This window comes from Myotis daubentonii, chromosome X, assembly GCF_963259705.1.
Source record: "Myotis daubentonii chromosome X, mMyoDau2.1, whole genome shotgun sequence".
In the NCBI taxonomy this organism is placed as follows: Eukaryota; Metazoa; Chordata; class Mammalia; order Chiroptera; family Vespertilionidae; genus Myotis; species Myotis daubentonii.
The window spans coordinates 109,225,881-109,246,734 of NC_081861.1; the positions used below are offsets into that span (position 1 = coordinate 109,225,881).

The 20,854-nt window shown below is 41.2% G+C and overlaps 1 protein-coding gene across 1 annotated transcript in view; it reads left to right on the forward strand.

The window, feature by feature from the left end:
• The window catches only part of DACH2 (dachshund family transcription factor 2), a 745,051-nt gene that overhangs the window by 473,394 nt on the left and 250,803 nt on the right, over positions 1–20,854 (forward strand). The window contains exon 4 of the mRNA XM_059678534.1: positions 14,415–14,546. Within this exon, the coding sequence (XP_059534517.1) occupies positions 14,415–14,546 (132 nt within the window). The remainder of the gene's footprint in view (positions 1–14,414; positions 14,547–20,854) is intronic.

A 20,854-nucleotide genomic window follows, 5' to 3' on the forward strand; every position in this document is an offset into this window, starting at 1 on the left:
ATTCCAAAATACCTTTAGTAAATTCAATTTCCTTTCCAATCTGGAAACTTTCTTAATTTTTTTCTTATGTATTTGAATTTAGCTAAGTTTTTCTGTCTTTATTTCTTAATGCTGTTAATGCTTATATACTCTATCTTTTTTATTTATTGTTGATAACTGCTGCAGAGCAATGCCAAAATCATCCAAATATAGGCTTAAGTTTGATCAATTACTGTTACTATTGATTTTCAAGTCAAAAGTGAATTCAGTTAATGAATTGGTATTTTTTTTTCAGCTTTCTTCTAAGAATGTGACTCTTTTCTGTGGGTATCTGTTTCTATAAAGTTATAGTTTAGATGCTATATAATTTATTGTATGTACTAGAGGCCGGGTGCATGAAATCCATGCATGGGTAGGGTCCTGGCCAGCTATCAGGATCAATCGGGGTCTTCCAGCTGCCAGCTGGGGCCTTCCTTTGTTCTGTGCCACCCCCTGGTGGTCAGCGCACATCATAGCAGGTGGTCAAACTCCTGGTTGGTTGTACTCCCAAGGGGAAAATTTGCATATTAGCCTTTTATTATATAGGACTATAGGCCTGGTGCAGAAAATTTGTGCGGGGGGGGGGTGGGGAGTTCTACAGCCCTGCTTGCACCCTCTCACAATCCAGGACTCTTGCCAGCCAGCCTTCCTGATTGCCTCTAACCACTCTGCCTGCCTGATTGCCCCAACTACTCACCTGCCTGCCTGATCGTCCCTAACTGCTCCCCTACCAGCGTGATCACCCCTAACCACCTCTGCCTCAGCCCCACCACCACAGCTTCATCTGGAAGGACATCTGGATTGATGTCCGGAAGGTTTTGGCTATACAGTTTAATTAGCATATTACACTTTTATTATTTTAGATAGTTGCCTTGCTCCAAACTGTAAGGACCTGCTTGTCATAGACATAGAAAAGTTTTAATTTTTACTCTTGATTATAGCAATTAACTAATACAGATGGCCACCAAAAAGGTGACTTACCAAAGGGTGTATAGCAAACGGTGCTGTTAAGTCCTCTCCCATGAAAACATGCATGTTGTGCATTGTATCTGCCTGGGTACATAAAAGAGTGAAGTTTGTCTGTCTTTTCAATCATATGAGCAAATTGTGTGAGGCCCCAGCCAAGTTTGGTTTGGTGTTCTCAGAATCATATAGGTCTTTGTTTTTGCTTTGCTCCATTGGTAGAGATTTCCTAGAAGTTGCAGGATATCTTCCTTTTAATTTTTCCTCAACACTCTGACTTTGCTTATGTCTCTCACCTTTGCTTTCCTTCCATTCCCCACCCGCAACAGTAATTGCTCCAAGCTCACTTTGCTCAAGTGTCTAGGAGATCGCCCAATGCATCTGCCACCAGAACTACGATTCCTAGGATTCTTGGTGCTCCCCATGCTCTGGGCTTCCACTTCTGGTCCAGGGGCTGCTACCAGAACTATGATTCTCAGAATTACTGGTGCTCCCCATGCTCTTGGTTTCTGCTTCCAGTCCAGAGGGTGCAGAAACCAAAAGGACTGGGAACTCCAGCGGGCCCCCTGGACAGGCTGACAGGAAGGGACACTCCAGCAGCAGCTGAGTGGCAAGGCTGGATCAGCCTGAGGGGGTGGAGCCAGCCTCATCGCTTGGCCCCTGCTACCCACTCCCCCCGACAGGGCTGACAGGACCTGACACTCCAGTGGCAGCCGAGTGGTGAGGCTGGATCTGCCTGTGGGGGGAGTGGAGGTTGACAGGATCAGTGAAATATGCCATTGGTATTTTAATGGGGATTGCATTGAATTTATATATTGCTTTGGGTAGTATGAACATTTTAATGATGTTGATCTACCAATCCATGAACATGGTATTTCTTTCCCTTGTTTATATCTTCCTCTATCTCTTTTTTCAACAATCTGTAGTTTTCAGAGTACAGGTCTTTTCCCTCCTTGGTTAAGTTTATTCCTAATTACCGTAATTTTTTTATTGCAATGGTAAATGTTTTTTTGTTGTTGTTGTTGTTTGTTTGTTTTAGTTTCTCTTTCTGAGAGTTCACTATCTGTATAATAAAAGCCCAAGCAACTTTTATGGCAGAACGACCAGAACAACCGGTCGCTATGATGCTCACTGACCACTGGGGGCAGACGCCAGAAGCTGCCCCCTGGTGGTCAGTGCACTCCCACAGGAAGAGTGCCGCTCAGCCAGAAGCCAGGCTCACAGCTGGCGAGCGCAGCTATGGTGGCAGGAGCCTCTCTCGCCTCTGTGACAGCGCTAAGGAGCAGCGAGCTGAGCGATAAGGAGCAGTGAGCAGGTGGGCAGTAAGGAGCGAGGGGTCCTAGACTGTGAGAGGGTGCAGGCCAGGCTGAAGAAACAACCCCCACCAGTGCAGAATTTCATGCACTGGGCCTCTAGTTGGTGTATAAAATGACTATGGATTTTGGGGTGTTAATTTTTGTATCCTAATTTTTCAAATTCATTTATTAAATCTAGTAGTTTTTGATGGTGTCTTTGGGGTTTCCTATGTACAGTATCATGTCATCTGTGAATAGTGAGAGTTTCACTTCCTCTTTTCCAATTTGGATGCCTCTTATTTCTTTTTCTTGTCTAATCGCTATGGCCAAGACTTCCAGAACTACGTTGAACAGGAGTGGTAAAAGAGGGCATCCCTGTCTTGTTCCTGTTCTTAGGGGAAATGGTTTTAGTTTTTGCCCATTAAGTATGATGTTGGCTGTAGGTTTGTCATATAGGGCCTTTATCATGGTGAGATATGTTCTCTCTATTTCCTCATTGCTGAGAGTTTTTATCAAAAATGGGTGCTGGATTTTGTCAAATACTTTTTCTACACCTATTGATATGACCATATGATTTTTGTCTTTCAATTTCTTTATGTGATGAATCACGATCATTGATTTGTGAATATTTTACCAGCCTTGCATCCTTGGAATAAATCCAACTTTATCATGGTGTATGATCTTTTTAATATATTATTGGATGTTATTTGCTAATATTTTGTGGAGGATTTTAACGTCTTTGTCCATCAGGGATTTTGGCCTGTAATTCTCTTTCTTTGTATTTTCTTTATCTGGTTTTGGAATTAGGGTAATGCCAGCCTCATAAAAAGAGTTTGGAAGTGTTCTTTCTTCTTGGATTTTCTGAAATAGTTTGAGTAGTAGAAGTGTTACTTCTTTGAATATTTGGTAGAACTCTCCTGTAAATCCATCTGGAAAAGGAATTTTGTTTGCTGGGAATTTTTCTATTACTGCTCCAATTTCATCAGTAGTTACCAGCCTATTCAGGTTTTCTGATTCTTCCTGACAAAGTATTGGAATGTTGCATTTTTCTATGAATATTGCCATTTCATCCAGGTTGTCGCATTTGTTGGAATAAAGTAGTTCATAGTATTTTGTTACAATCCTTTGTATTTCCTTGGGGTAAATTGTTATATCCTCTTTCATTTCTGATTTTGTTTATTTCTATCCTCTTTTTTGTTTCCTGGTGAGCCTTGGTAAAGGTCCATCAATCTTGTTTATCCTTTCAAAGGACCAGCTCTTGGTTTTATTGATCATATGTATTATTATTATTATTATTATTATTATTATTATTATTATTATTATTGGCCTCTATGTCATTTAGTTCCACTATGATCTTTATTATTTCTTTCCTTCTACTTGTTCTGGATTTTTCTTGTTCTCTTTCTAATCCTTTAAGTTTTAATGTTAGATAACTTGCTATCAGTTTCTCTTGTTTTTTGAAGTAGGCCTGTAGTACTATGAAATTCCCTCTCAGAACTGCTTTCACTGTGTCCCATTGATTTTGGATTGTTGTGTGTTTATTTTCATTTGTTTTTATAATGTTTTTTATTTCTTCTTTGATCTATTTGGTAACCCATTTATTTATTTTTGTAATGCTGTTTAGCCTCTGTGTATTTAATTGTTTTTGAGTGTTTTTATTGTAGCTGACTTCTAATTTCATGCCATTGTGGTCTGAGAAAATGCTTGATGTAATTTCAATCTTCTTGAATTTGTAGAGACTTAGCTTGTGTCCTAACATATGGTCTATCTTTGAAAATGTCCCATGTGCACTTGAGCAGAATATATATTCTATAGCTGTGGGTTGGACTGTTCTGACGATGTCAATAGTTCCATCTGTTCTAAAGTATCATTTAGTATTGCTGTTTCCCTGTTGATTTTTTTTGGCTAGAAGATTTATCCAGTGATGTCAGTGGGGCATTAAATTTCCATACTATGCTTGTATTGCTGTTGATCTCTCCTTTGATATCCTCCAGAAGTTTTTTATATATTTAGATGTTCCTGCATTTGGTGCATATATGTTTACCAGAGTTATAACCTCTTGTTGTATTGATCCCTGTAGGATTACAACCTGGCCTTCTTTATCTCTTATTATGGCCTTCACTTTGAGGTGTTTAGTCAGATATAAGTATTGCTACCCCAGGTTTTTTTAAAAAATTTCCATTTGCCTCAAAATTTGTTTTTCCACCCATTCACTATCAGTCTGTATGAGTCCCTTGTTCTGAGGTGGGTCTCTTATAGACAGCATATACGTGGGTCATGTTTTCTTATCCATTCCACCACTTTTTTGTCTTTTGATTGGAGCATTTAATCCATTTACACTTAAAGTTATTATTGATAGGTACTTGGTTGTTGCCATTTTTATTCTTTATGCCTGTGTTACTTCTTCCCTTTCTGTTTCTTCTTTTTATAACAGTCCTTTTAACATTTCTTGCACTGCTGGCTGGGTAGTGATAAACTCTCTTGGCCCTTTTTTGTCTGAAAAGCTCCTGATTTCCCCTTCAATTTTGAATGATGGCCTTGCTGGATGCAGTATTCTCGGACTCAGCCCCTTGCTTTGAATCACTTTGTATACTTCATTCCATTCCCTTCTGGCCTTATGTATTTCTGCTGAGAAATGATTTGATAATGTAATGGGGACCCCTTGTAGGTAACTCTCTGTCTCTCTCTTGCAGCCTTTAAGATTCACTCTTTGTCATTAATGTTTGCCATTGTAATTATGACTTGTATTGGTGGAGGTCTTTTTGGATTCATCTTGTTTGGGATTCTCTCTTCTTGTATGAATTTTTTATTCCCCTGATTGCCGGGGTCCAACCCCAGCAGGTCCAAGGGTCCCCAAAGGCGTAGACGGAGTCGGCGAAGAGGGAATGACACGGAGACAGCGTTCCGTTGATCAGCAGCCTAGCCAGGATCTCCATCCAGGATCTCCAGCCAAGTTCTGGTCTGGATTTCCAGAGAGGTTCTGGTTAGCATCTCCAGCCAGGTTCTGTGTCCAAGTTCTCTTGCTAGGTTCTCCAGGTTCTCCAGGTTCTCCAGCCAGGTTCTGTAGCCATGTTCCCTCGCTAGGTTCTCCAGCCAGGTTCTGTCCAGGTTCTCCAGCCAGGTTCAGTCACCAGGTTCTAGTCAGGTTCTCTTGCCATATTTCTGTAGTCAGGTTCAGTCCAGGATCTTTTGCCATGTTCTCTCCAGCGAAGTTCTTCTGTCTGTAGGTTCTGTGTAGGTTCTGTCTTCTTGGCTCTCTTCTAAGTTCTGTCTCCTAAGTTCTGTGTCTTGCTGTCTAGTTACATCTGTATTTATACCAGTTGATTCAATCCTATCAATCTCTATTACAAAGGTTAGGGCGTTTCTTATCTCCATTACAGGGAGTAAAGATTATGTAGCTTAAGCATGCTTGTTCATAGTTAAAGTGATTAATTACCCGCCTGGCACTTAATTGAGGGGTTTTATTCCCTCCCTAACTTCAGGGGAAAATCCCTACCTGGGGATTCAACCTTTCTTGGAGAGGTGACCTTGGTTAAAACACAGCGCCAAGAAGGTGAGCAAACATATTAAGAACCATATGCCATATATGCCAGGTCCCTTGAAACAGCAAGGATGGACCGGCTCCCGGCACCTGATCAGGGAAATTTTCTGTCATTATTTCTTCAATTAGGTTTCCTAAACCATGCTCTACTCCTTTTCCTTCTGGAACCCCTATAATACAGATGTTACTTTGTTCCAAGGCTCCCTTAGGTTCTCCTCCTGCTTTCTAATTTTTTTTCTCCAATTGCTGTTCAGATTGGTTGTGTTTTTCTACCCTTTCTTCTAACTTGCTAATTTGGTCCTCTGCTTCTTCTAGTCTACTGTTGAAACCTTCCATTGTGTTTTGTTGGTAGTTATATCATTCTTAATTTCCTCTTGATTCTTACATAAGTTGTTGATTTTCTCATCCAGCTGTTTTAGGAACTGTAAGACCCTTACTCTGAATTCTTTTTCTGACATATTGCAGCCTCCATTTCACTTAATTCTTTTTCTGATGATGTCTCCTTTTCTTTCCTTTGAGGGTTGTTTTTTTGTCTCCCCGGTTTTGCTCTCACCAATGGCCCAGGTGCTGGGTTGCATAAGGCCTGTGTCTGAAGGAGAGAGCTTGGCAGGAGGGTCACAAACTCTAAGACTCATCACAGGGCCCAGATGCTGGGTTGCGTAGGGCCTGTGGCTGAATCAGTGGGCTTGGTGGGAGGGTAGCACACTCTGAAAGTCACTGGAAGGCCCAAGTGCCAGGTCACATGGGATCTGTGGCTGAAGCAGTGGGATTGGCCGGAGGGTCATGCACTTGGAGACTCACTGGATAGCCTAGGCACTGGGTAATGCAGGGCCTGTAGCTAAAGCAGTGGTTTGGTGGGATGCGAGCCCACTCTGGGGAGATTCAAGTCCTGGTGTCTGTGGGTCTGCAGATGAGGTATCAGGTTTTAGGCTGTAGTGGCTGTAGAGTCTGGTATGGTGTCTGAGGACAGTCTGGGTGGTGGTAAGGCTGGGCTCCTAGTCACAGCATCTCTCCACTTCAAAATGGTGTGGTTTCTGTGCTGAGCCGGCGAACCCAGGAGTGCTTGCAGCAGTAGCAGTGACCTGTCTAGTAGAACCTGCTCTGCCAGCCCCACAGACTCCTGCAGGATCTAATTCACACACACACACACACACACGTCCACACACTTCCCTTTTGCTCCCTCACTCACTCACTCACACTCTCTCCATCACTGCTGTCCTCCCTGCTGCCACCTTGACCTGGACCTACCCTATGTCTTTTGATTGTAGCATTTATTCCATTTACTTTTAAGGTTGTTATTGATAGGTACTTGTTGCTATTTTTTTCTTTATGCCTGTGTTCCTTCTTCCCTTTCTATTTCTTCTTTTTACAACAGTCCCTTTAGCATTTCTTATATTGCTGGCTTGGTGGTAATAAACCTTCTTAGCCTTTATTTGCCTGTGAAACTCCTAATTTCCCCTTCAAGTTTTGAATGATAGCATTGCTGACAGAGTATTCTTTGATTCAGTCACTTGCTTTGCATCACTTTGTATACGTAATTCCATTCCCTTCTGGCCTTATATGTTTCTGTTGAGAAATCAGTTGATAAGCTAATGTAAGATCACTTGTAGGCAAATTTCTGTCTCTCTCTGGCAGCCTTTAGGATTCTTACTTTGTCATTTACATGTGCCAATTTGTTTATGATTTGTCTTGGTGTCTGTCTTTTGGGGTTCATCTTATTTGGGATTCTCTGTGATTCTTGCACTTGTGTGACTTTTTCTTCCCAAAGTCAGGGAAGTTTTCTGTTATTGTTTCTTCAAACATGTTTTCTATTTCTTGCTCAGCTTCCTGTCCTCCTCTGACCCCTATTATGCAGGTGTTGTTTCATTTCGTGTTGTTCCAGAGCTCCCTTAGACTCTTCTCCTGCTTGTAATTTTTTTATTCCAGTTGCTGCTCTGCTCTGGTATTTTTTTCCCTCTACCTTGTCTTCTATCTTACTGATTCTGTCCTCAGCTTCTTCTAGTCTGTTGTTGAAACCTTTCACTGTGCACTTTATTGCAGCTAAGTCATTCTTCATTTCTTCTTGATTTTAATATAAGCTCTTAAATTTCTCATCCAGATGTTTGAGCATCCCTATAATCATTACTGTGAATTATTTATCTGATACATTGCTTACCTCCATTTTATTTAGTTCCTTTTATGGTGATTCCTCCTTTTTCTTTCATTTGGGGAATGTTTCTTTGTCTCCCCATTTTGTTGTTCCTTTGTAATTGTTTCTATATGTTACATCACACTGCTATGTCACACAGATTTTTTTAATTGGTCTTATGTAGTAGATGTTTTGTGGGACCCAGTGGTACGTTCTCTCAGGTCTTCTGTACTGGGTGTTCTAGAGAGGCCACCTACATGAGATATTTGGGTTCTATTTATGTACTTGGGTCTTGAATGTTATTGTCTTCTTCATGGATGGAGTATATTATCAGTGTGTCTGATAATGTGGCTCACTCTGTCCCACATCGTGCCAACCATTGTGGAGGTGCTGACCAAACAGAAGTAAATACAACATGACAAGACACAACACAGAAGGAACAGAACACAAATGTATACAAGATACCTATAACCCCAATAAAAGTTACCACCAGAGAAAAGTGCCCTCTTTGCTTGTCTGCCAGCTTTCAATCTTAATCACTCAAACATTTGTTTCTGACTTGGCTTTAGATGTAGAGATGCTGTTTTGCTTTCAAGGAATAAGATGGGTGTTTTTTCCTGATCCAGAATGACTCCTCTGCGAATGGCCCACAATATTACTCTTGCCTTGGTTGGTCAGAGATCCTTGTATGGAGACCAATGGTGTTGGCTGGCAACCTGCAGTTTTTATCAGTCTGGTTCCCAGAATAGCAGCATGGATGGCCCCTCTTCCTATGAAGTCACTGAGGGCCCCTTGTGACTATTCAGAACCATAAGTGTGGCCTCTGCCTTTATTTCCTCTGTAGTGCTCAAACTTCAGGGTGTGGCAGGCTGTATTATCTGCCTTGAGGCTATTGGGGGGGGCTGGCTCTTCTGGGGAGAAATGGCTGTGTAGATTTGGAAGCCTAAGAATGCCCAAATGCAGGATTCCTGGCCATGTCTCCCCGTCTTGCTTCCCTCCCCAGCCTCTCCTCAGACACCTCAACTCTGTGCCTCTCTCCCTGTGCCAAAGCCTCGTGTGAGTATAAGTAAAAAAGTTCTGTGTTCTGGGTTTAGAGAATAAAAGCAAAGACAAAACAACCACGAAACTGCAGGTTCCTCCCCCACTTTCACGCATTGTGCTGCTAGGGCCACCTTTTGCAGTGCAGCTTTTCTTGGCCGTGGTCTTGGGTCCAGATTCCCCAGAAGCCAGCATCTCTGTGACTTTTTTTTTCACAGTTGGATGTTATGCCTGTCGCCAAAGGACTTGTCTTTAGTGCAATGCAAGTTCCTTCTCACCCTCTCTGCCTGCTTGCCAGCTGCTCCTCTCAAGCCCACATCCACATTCCTACCAGTCTCCAGGCATCCTCTGACCTTCCTTGTAAATTGTCTCCTCAGCTGTGTCTAATTTGTTAATTCTGGGTGGATGTTTTCTGATTTAGTTGTATTTCCAGTCTGGCCACAGGACGAGGTGTACGTCATGTCTGCCTATTCAGCCACTATTTTTCCTCCTCAGAAGGCTCTTGTCTGCATACCCTTTCAGGGCTGCATTTTGGGAATGTGGTGCTAGGAGATGATTTATTGTTTTAAATCCATCAGTGTTACACTGAGGAGCATTGTGACATTAAGAATTTAACCAAATAGTTGACTAAAAGGATAAATTGCTAATGAAAGGTCAAACAAATCAAACATCTTTTCTACTGCTTTCCATTTGCTTGATTATGGTTTTACCTAAAGACATAGATATTCTGGTGTTGTAATGAAGACTGAACAAATAAGATTTAAAATTTCCTAAGTTTAAAGTCACTACAATATGGACCATAAGGCAATACAAAATATGAGTTAGAGGTTAAATCACTAAACTTTGAATCAAATGCAAGAAGCTATTGAAAAATAATTAAAAATATATGCCTGTGTTTGATAAGAGAATCATATCCCTTTAGATATTTTTCTTGTTAATCCTCACCAGAGGATATCCTTTCCATTGCTTTTCAGAGAGAGTGGAAGGGATGGAGGGAGTGAGGGGGAGAGAGAGAGAGAGAGAGAGAGAGAGAGTGAGAGAGAGAAACATCAATGTGAGAAAGACACATTGACCGTTTGCTTCCTGCATGCATCTCAACCAGGGGACAGGGAGTGAATCATAACCCAGGCATCTGCCCTTGACCAGGACTCAAAATCAAGATCCTTCTGTGCACAGGCTGATGCTCCAACCAATGAGCCACAGAAGCCAGTGCCCTTTAGACATTTTCAGTAACTCATGTTTGAATTACTTCAGTACTTTAATACATCAAGCTTCCATAAGGAAACTTGGGTTTTGCTTCATATCTTTCCCTAAATAACTGACCTATGACAGGTTACTGTGAAATTTTTTTTCATCTTCAAAATGAGGATATTGAACTGGATGGCTCCTAAATATCTTTGAGGGCTCCTAAATACTATTATTTTTATCATCTGAAAATTATTTTCTGATTTGTTTCATTGAGTTTTTCTTCAAAAGGAAGCAGATAGCAATTGCTTGAAAGAATGGACAGATATTGAAACAATCTTTTCAATGAATTAAAACATTTTTAGAGGACTCTTCCTCATTCACTTTCTTAGTGTCATTGTATGAGATACACGTTTTACTTGGAATATCTTGTCTATAAAGTATTTTGTTGATTTATTTTTCATAAAGTCAGAATCCATATTTTGTTCATAAAAATCCACTATTTGCATTACCAGTCATGAAACAACTAGTAATTTCATAATTATCACAGTCAAGATTCAGTCCTGGATTGCTAGTCAGAGGAACTGATGTAAATTCAGGGAAACTTTTCTTGATTAATTTTGGGTTATGAGGCACTCAGCTGTGGCTGTCCTAGGCAGGGTCACTTTGTTTAAATCCTTACCATCATATTTTCTGTCCATTCAGAGCAGTGGTTCTCAACCTTCCTAATGCTGCAACCCTTTAATACAGTTTCTCATGTTGTGGTGACCCCCAATTTCATTGTTACAAATTGAACATAATTAAAGCATAGTGATTAATCACAAAAACAATATGTAATTATATATGTGTTTTCTGATGGTCTTAGGCGACCCCTGTGAAAGGGTCGTTTGACTCCCAAAGGGGTCGCGACCCACAGGTTGAGAACCGCTTATTTGGAGGATCCAAATTCAGTAAAGCTAAATATGATTATAAAATCTCTGGGACAATCTAGAAAATATCCAAATGTACATAATCAATTCAGAGACTAAAACAATTTTCTTTCAGATCCTTTCTTTTCCATGATTCATAGACAAGCTAATGTGGTTGAAGTTTGCTTCATTTTGAGTTTCCTTGCATTGCAAAGAGTACAGAGTGGCAAAATAGAACCTTAGTTATTCTCTCAAACATACAAAATCAAGGGTTTTAGGGTGTACTCACTTACTCACTTCCCCTTACACTGTTGATAAGGATTCACTCTACTTCTTAGAATCAAATTCCTTTAATAATAGCAGTTGTGCTTTTTTTTTTTTTTCAACAACCAATGCATATCTTCTAAAATACTGTTTTAAATCAACCGGAAAATTATATTTTAGCTTATAACATTTTAATACTATCCTATCTAATAAAAGAGAAACATGGTAATTAGCATAAAACCGCTACCCTTCCCATTGGCTAATCAGGGCGATATGCAAATTAACTGCCAGCCAAGATGCTGGCCGGCAGCCAGGCAGTTAGAAGCAAACATGAGGCTTGCTTGCTTCAGTGACAGAGGACTCCAACGTTCCCCGCCTGCTGCTGCCGGCCTCTGAGCTGCAACTCTAAGTAACTATGTTACAAATATAGAAGCTAAACAAAACCCCAGAAACCTGCTTTAGTCATGGGCTTCAGCCAGCAGGATTGCAACATTGTTTCAAATACAGAAGGTAAACAAAGGCCAGAAACCTGCTTTCACCAGTGGAGGCCTCAGAGCTGGAACCAAGCCTCAAAGCTAAAGCTGGCCCAGAATAAAAAAAAAAAAAAAAGAAAGAAAAGAAGGAGCGGTTGGGAGCTTCAGTCACCCCCAGCCTGAAAACAGCCCTCAGCCCCTCACCCAGACTAGCCAGGCACCCCAATGGGGACCCCCACCCTGAAGGGTGTGTGACCAGCTGCAAACAGCCATCATCCCCTCACCCAGGCTGACCAGGCACCCCAGTGGTCACCCCCACCCTGATCCAGGACACCCTTCAGGGCAAACCAACTGGCCCCCACCCATGCACCAGGCCTCTATCCTATATAGTAAAAGGGTAAAATGCCTCCCAGCACCAGGATCAGCGGAGTCGCGAGGCCTCCCAGCACGGGGATCAGCGTGACAGGGGGCAGCGCCCAAACCCCCTAATCGCCCTGCGGCTCTGTTTGTGACAGGCCACAACCTCCCTATCAGCCCTGCTCTGTGCCTGATAGGGGGGAGCTCCCCAACCTCCTGATTGCCCTGCGGCTCTGTGTGTGACAGGCTGTGGTGCCCCAACCCCCTGATTGGCCCTGCTCTGTGTGTGACAGGGTGTGGCGCCCCAACCCCCACCCTATGGGCCCTGCTTTGTGTGTGACGGGGTAGAGCCATAACCTCCCCATCTGTCCTGCACTGAGTGTGACAGTGGCATTGCCCCAACTCCCTGATCGGCCCTGCTCTGTGGGTGATAGATGGTGATGCCCCAACCGCCCCCCCCCCACGGGCCCTGCTCTGTGTGTGATGGGGTAGAGCCATAAACTCCCCATCGGCCCTGCCCTGAGTGTGACAGGGTGCGGTGCCCCAACCCCCTGATCCGCCCTGCTCTGTGTGTGACAGTGGGCACTGCCCCAACTCCCCTATCGGCCCTACTCTGTGAGTGACAGGGTGGAGCTCCCCAACCCCCTAATTGGCCCTGCTCTGTGTGTGACAGGGGGAGCTCCTCAACCCCCTGATCGGCCCTACTCTGTGCGTGACAGGGTACGGAGCCCCAACCCCCTTGATGGGCCCTGCTCTGTGCGTGACAGGGGGTGGCGCCACAACCTGCCCAACGACCCTGCCTTGAGTGTGACAGGGGGTGGTGCCCCAACCCGCCAATCGGCCCTACCCTGAGTGTGACTAAGGGTGGCATCACAACCTCCCGATCTGCCCTGCTCTGTGCATGACAGGGGGAGGTGCCCCAACTCCCCAATCAGCCCTGCTCTGAGCCCGACCAGGGGCTGCACCTAGGGATTGGGCCTGCCTAAGCCAGCAGGTCCTTATCTCCCGAGGGGTCCCAGACTGTGAGAGGGCACAGGCCGGGCTGAGGGACCCCCCTCTTCCCCCCGAGTGCACAAATTTTTGTGCACTGGGCCTCTAGTCTATATATAATTAAGTTTAATTCACTAAACTTTTTGGAGAGCATTGCTGAAATATTGATTCTATTTTTAGAAACTGTTGCTTTAGATATTTTTAGCCTAATATAAACTTCCTAGGAGACAAAATTTCAAACTTCAGCACTCATGTTTTCTCTTTGGGTTTTTTATTCTTACCTCTTCATACCATTATATAGAGTTAAAAATAATCCTATGCAATAAAAGCTTAATATGCAAAGTGTCTGACCATTCATTTGACTGTTCGACCAGTCGCTATGACACACACTGGCCACCAGGGGACAGACGCTCTGACCACTAGGTTAGCTTGCTGCTGGGGTCCGGCTGCTTGGGACTGGGTGAGATGGGCTGGCCATGCTCTGGAGCCCTTCCGTAGTTCCTTCCCTGCCCCAATGGTGCACCAGTGGGGTTCCTTGGCCTGGCCTGTGCCCTCTTGCAATCAGTAGGCCAGGCCAAGAGACTTCCAATGGTGCACGAATCTGTGTACTGGGCCTCTAGTTTACTTATATTAATACAAAACAATGTAATTGCTTTATACTACAGAGGCTGGCAAACTTTCATATGTGGCATGATATGTTTATATTTATTTTATCCCTCAGTGTATAAGGATGAGGAGAGCAAACTGGGAGAAAGACTACTTGAAATCTTTTTTTCCACCTTCCCCCCCAATCTTTCATTCATAGGCACCAACAGTATATTCATTAGAAAGTGGTTCCTTCTAACATTTCAGTGTGCTTCCTCTGATAATATTGTTTTAGTTGAAATTTAGTATAAGGTGATTTCTATCTTAAAAAAATAAAAACAAACTCTCTAGAAATCTTAACAGACACCAGAACACATTAGTAAGAGTTTTAGAATTTATAAAAGAATCTTCATATTACTCTCTTTGTGTTTCTCTGTGTTTTGAATTGGGGATCCAACCATATCAATGCATTTTTAGATTTTCAAATAGTCCATTGCAAGATGAAGTAATTTATGGGAATTGAAATTCACTTTGTTAAAGAACATTATTTATAAATTAGAGGTGGACTTACTTTTGCTTATGCTGTGTAGCATAAGCCTGATAAAGAAACATAAAGCTTTCAATTACATTAAGTTGTCCTAATTTTAAAAGGGATAATTCTGGTTTTAGGTATAACAGCTGCAGCCATGGCTGAGGCAATGAAGCTACAGAAGATGAAGCTTATAGCTGTGAACACTCTTCAGGGAAATGGAAGCCAAAATGGAACGGAATCAGAGCCTGATGATCTTAATTGTAATACAGGTAAGTGTCTTCAGAAATCCAAGGCAGGTGACTCATTGATTTATTCTGTGGTGGGAGAGAAGAGGGCTGAGGGGAGCAGGAAAATAATACGTATACTTCAATTTTAAGCAGTTACTAAAGAAGTATACTTAATCCTACCTCTAACTTGTACATTGAAACTAGAAAACCATTACAGGTCAGAATCCCATTTGAGGAAACACTGAATTATGTCCATTGTTTTGTTGTAGAGGAATTAAATACTAATTTTTATCTTGCTAGCTATTTCATCTTTTGCCTGCTAAAGGCTGCCCCCTTCAGCTTCATATCAAGCTTTTTACTTCAACTTTCTCTAAATAATTTACCACTGAATGATAATTCTGAGAATCCACCTTGGACGGGCTGCAGTCTCTTTAGTTGGAGTACCACCTCCGTAGCTAAGTGAAGGTGCTGGAAGACTTGTGGTATTGTCAGCAGTGGCTAAAGAAAAGAGGAAGAACAAAGAGTCAGCAAGGAAAAAAAGATGGAAGGAAGAGAAAGATGCCTGTGGATTGAAATATCCCCTTCCTTTTTACTACTAGTTTTCTCTCCTTTACCTGTGATAATTATTCCTTATCTTTGATCATAAGACCACCCCTCACATCTCTTTTGGAATTAGGTGGGATTATAACTCTCAACATTTATGAATGTCTAATTAAATAAACAAATAACTAAATAAATAAATACCATTTAATTTTAGTGGGGAGTAATAAAGGGTGGCAAAAGATGGTCTGAGGGCCATAGGTTTCCAATCTAAGACTTCAGGTGAATTCAATATAATGTGATAAGCATATTGGTAGCAGCCTCTTCTCTTTTCTTTTAGGCTCCTAGATGTTCAAGTATTGTGGTCCTTATCTTGGAAGAAAAAGCAAAGGGGGAAATTCTTGAATTAAATCAGTATGATAAACTTACTCTGAATTTAATGCAGTGTAGCTCTCTTCATCCTCCTCATCTAAAATTGAAAAGTTCATGGTGATTTATGAGAATTAGTCTTTAATCAGTACTCACAGTAGGTAATAATGGAAAAATGCATACTTTTGTGGATTCATGCAACTAGAAGCAAGACATAGTTAAAATTAACATTAAGCAAAACATAATAATAGAAAGAAATTACCAGTTACTATGTACGAAGTATCTCCCATGGTTTTTTTCCATTAGTTTAATTTTTAAAATGTAGATATTATTGACATATAACATTGTATAAGTTTAACGTGCACAATATGTTGATTTGATACACATATATTGCAATATATAATATTATTAATACCATAGCATTATCCAACATCTTCACAATTTCACATCATTTTTTCTTTTTTTTTGAACATTTAAGATATAGTCTCTTAATCACTTTTAATTTATAATAAAGGTATTGTTAACTACAATCATAGTACCATGCATTAGGTATTGAGAACTTATTCATCTTCTACCTCCTGTGTTAACTCAGTTAATTCTTACCATATTCCCAGGTGGGGAAAGCATTTTCAATAATCCCATTTTGCAAATCAGGAAACAGAGACACAAAGTTAGTAATTAGCAGAGCTGTTTAAATCCCATGTCTGGTTAAGTGCAAAGTATTTGCCCTTTCCACGTTCTTCCTTCTCTTCAGCACTGTTTTGTAATACGGTTTTAATTTTATCAACCCTCTTGAATAAAAGATGAAGATACAGTGATGAACTGATGATCAGTTTCCTTGACTAAACATCTCTTAACTCATACTAGGTTCAAATCTTGGTGTCTTGGAAGTAACCAACAGTTGACAGGAATTCTCTTGTAAATAAAAATATTTTTGTAACAATAAATATTAGTGGGAGCTTAAGAAGTAACTATGTCATTATTTTCTCAGATATACCAGTTTCTGAAAAAGACTTTGTAAAGATTTTAATGTTGTAACTTTATAATAAGACAGTATTAAATATTTTGAGATCTATACTGGTGACCTAATTTTCAACATAGCAAATATTTAATTTTCTTAGCTACATATAATCTGGTTTAACCCACAATATCCATCACTGTGATAAAAGAAAGTATTAGGTTTCCATATGTGTATAATGTTATACTTGATGTTATAGAAATGGAATTAGAGTAGTAACTGTGATCATGCAAAAAATAGTTTATCCTTGTCTTGATGTAATGAAGGTAAGCAGATATAAAATAATGATGATAACAATATCTACTTATGTAAAAACCATGGGTGGTGTTCATCACATCCCTCCAGAACCATCTCCACCAAGTGGAAGGAAGTTAGTCCTGCAGGAGTTGTCTTGGCAACTGCTGCGCCCTCCCCAAAGTTGTTTTCTTGAGCTGTTTCCTCTAAGGGCGGGGTTTAAGGCAGGAACCCGCCCTCAGAGCACTGCCAGGGGTGAACCTGAGTGGGGGCGGCTGAAAGGCTTAGAAAAGACAGACAAGAAAATGAAAGCAGGGTCTCGGTGGCACGCTGATTCTCTGAGAGACAGCGACCACGCCCACAGCCATGCCTTTATTTTCTAGCAGAAGCTACTAGGCAAAGGAAGGGCGTGGCCAAGATGTTTACAACATTCTCCTGGGTTTCAATCCTACTCAACTACATGCACCTGAACTCTATCAAGCCTACATCACTCAGGCACGTGGGGCCACGTGTTCGGACCATAAGTTCAAGCTTACAACTACAGACATTGGCTATAATTGTGCTGGGAGGGCCCTGCCCTCCAAGCTGGGACTTGCACATGGCAATGAGAGGACTGTGTCCTCTCATCAGTCCAAGGCTTGAACCTGTCCAAAACACAGTAGCGGCTCCCCACAATAAAGTTTTAATTCTGTTTCTTTGTTACTAATGTTGTGGCCCCACCCCATAACAAAGAAACAATTTCCAGAGGATGAGGCCCAGGAATCAGGATTTTAAAAAGATTCCCAGGTGATTCTAATGTGCAGCCAAGGTTGAGAACCACTGCTATAGATAATATTAAAAATATATCTAAACGTGCACTTCTTTGTCCAAAAAATGAGCATGTTCAAAACTTAAATGAAGAAAATTTGGATATACTCGATGGAGACTTGCACACATATTCGAGTGATGATTCCATTGATCCCACAGATGATGCTGAAAAGGAAAATTTTCCCATAGAATTTCTTAATAGTATTACTCTTTTGGGAATGCTGAGTCATAAATTAAAATTGAAAGTGGGTGTAATCATCACGCTATTGAGAAATCTCAATAGTAAATGGGGTCTTTGTAATGGTACCAGATTTATTATCAAAAGATTATGACCTAACATTATTGAAGCTGAAGTATTAACAGGATCTGCAGAGGGAGAGGCTTTTCTGATTCCAAGAATTAATTTGTCCCCATCTGACACTGGCCTCCCATTTAAATTGACTCGAGGACGGTTTCCCATGATGCCAGCATTTGTGATGACTGTTAATAAATCACAAGGACAAACTCTAGGCAAAATAAGCATATTCCTACCTGAACCCGTTTTTGCACATGGTCAGTTATATGTTGCTTTCTCTCGAGTTTGAAGAGCATGTTATGTTACAGTTAATGTTCTAAATATTTCATCACAAGGGAAATTAGTCAAGCACTCTGAAAGTGTTTTCACTCTTAATGTGGTATACTGGGAGATATTAGAATAAGTTTAATCACTTTATCAGTCATTGTTTGCATCAGTGTTGTTTTTACAACGTGTTTTTGTTGTTTTCATATCATGTTTTATCGTTTTTATATCATGCCTCTGTTGTTATATCCTTTTGTTACTGTTTCTTTATTAATAAATGTATATATTATTTTCTTATATATTTTACTAATTTCCTTTCATCTCTCACACTTCTATTATAGAGAAAGGGCAAATAGCAATATTAAAATATCTCTCCTAATTAATTCCCTTTTTTAAAAAATATATTTTATTGATTTTTTACAGAGGAAGGGAGAGGGATAGAGAGTTAGAAACATTGATGAGAGGGAAACATCAATCAGCTTCCTCCTGCACACTCCCCACTGGGGATGTGCCTGCAACCAAGGTACATGCCCTTGACCGGAATTGAACCTGGGACCCTTGAGTCTGCATGCCAATGCTTTATCCACTGAGCCAAACTGGTTAGGGCAATTAATTCCCTTTTAATGTGCACAAATTTCATGCACCAGACTACTAGTACTGCCGGGGTCCAACCCCAGCAGGTCCAGGGGTCCCCAAAGGTGTAGACGGAGTCGGCGAAGAAGGAAGGGCATGGAGACAGTGTTCAGTTGATCTCTTGCCAGGCTCCGCCTCCAGGCTCCGAGGCCAGTCCCTGTCCGGGATCCTCTGGCATGCTCTCTCCAGCGAAGTTCTTCTGTCTCTAGAGAACGTTCTGTGTAGGTTCTGTGCCTAGGCTCTGTCTCTCTTGGTCCTGTCTTCCAAGCCCTGTGTTCTGAGTTCTGTCTCTTGCTGTCTTGTTCTGTGTTCTGAGTTCTGTGTGTTTCTGTCTTGTTACAACTGTATTTATACCAGTTGATTCAATCCTATCAATCTCTATTACAAAGGTTAGGGCGTTTCTTATCTCCATTCCAGGGAGAAAAGATTATGTAGTTTAAGCATGATTGTTCGTAGTTAAAGGGATTAATTACCCGCCTGGCACTTAGTTGAGGGGTTTTATTCCCTCCCTAACTTCAGGGGAAAATCCCTACCTGGGGATTCAACCTTTCTCGGAGAGGTGACCTTGGTTAAAACACAGTGCCAAGAAGGTGAGCAAACATATTAAGAACCGTATGCCATATATGCCAGGTCCCTTGAAACATCAAGGATGGACCGGCTCCCGGCATAGTACTAATAATAAATAGATGAAGAAGTCTTTGAGGTTTTTATAGTTTATAAATGAACACTGCTGCCATGACCACACCTGTAAACCCGGTCCTGTTACCAAGAGGAATTCTCTAAGCTATAACTATATGTTGTGAATGAGGAAGAGAGCAAGTAGACCTTAGCAGCTTTTGCCACTGAGGACTCCAACAGCCTTCATGGCCTCCATGGATACCTAGATTCTTGCCTGTTAAATTTCCTCAGAATCTTTGCCAATGGTTACTTCAGCTTATGGATCAGTATGAAGACAACAATGCTGTTTCTTTCCCAGCCCCCAGATGTGGGGCTTCCACTGTAACAGCTAGAACCAGAGCCACTGAACAACTCTAGCCAATGTACTTATATCTACCCACACGTGGAGATATTTCCCTACTAATGTAAGTCAATAAAGGGCGAGATAGCTGCCTGCTGCTTCAAATGTGCAGACAACAATGCAAGGCATTGTTGAGAGGGAAACATGACAAGTTAAGAAAAATATTACCACCAAATGAACACTATAATTGACCCCAAATAAATGGAAGTCTACAAATTTCCTGACAAAGAATTCAAATAATTGTTTTAAGGAAACTCAGAAAACTACAAGAGAACACAAATAATTCAATCACATCAGGAAAATAGTGTGGCAAATGTTTCCCTCCACGTCCCGCGTGGTTCAGGGTTCAGGATCTGGAAGAGGAGCTGCACACAAACGAAAGAGAAGAGACAAGAGATAATTTGGAAATATTGGGGGCCCAGGCGGGTAAGTCCAACTCAAGAGGAAAGACTTCCCCTGGTGCTCAGGCCATGCCAGCCAACCTTTTATTGGTTTGGGATACACCCATAGTCCTTAGGCAGGCAATTTCCAGTAACAGGCAGACTAGCCCATCTTCAAGGATTTACATAATAATAAATGGGGAAGTTGCTTCAGCTACAATGGGTACACAGTCCTGACCTTTGCAAGGGCTTGAAGGATCACCAGCCTTCCGGGTTCTCTGTCTACACCTCTCTGCTAGTGAAGACAATAGGCGGTTTCCCACAAAATAGTACATGAAAAAAATGAGAAATTTCACAAAAAGATATAAATCATAAAAAAGAACCAAGCATAAATTTTAGAGCTGAAGTATATAGTGACAAAAATGAAAAGCACAGTAGAGAGCTTCAATAACAACTCATTTAATCAGAAGGAATAATCTATGAACTTGAATATAGGTCATTTGAAATATTCCAGTCAGAGAAGAAAGAGGAGAAAGAATGGAAAAGTAGAAGAACACTTGAAGATGTATAGGATACCCATAAAGAAACAGTCATGCATTTTGGGAAACCCAGAAGGAGAAAAGAGAGAGAAAGGGAGGGGAAAAAAGCTCATTTAAATAAATAATGGTTGAAAGTTTCCCAAATCTAGGGAGGAAAATTGACATCCACATTAATAAAATTCAAAAATGTCCAAATAGAATCAACCCAAATAAGACCACACTGAGAAACATTACAGTAATATATTGTTTAAAT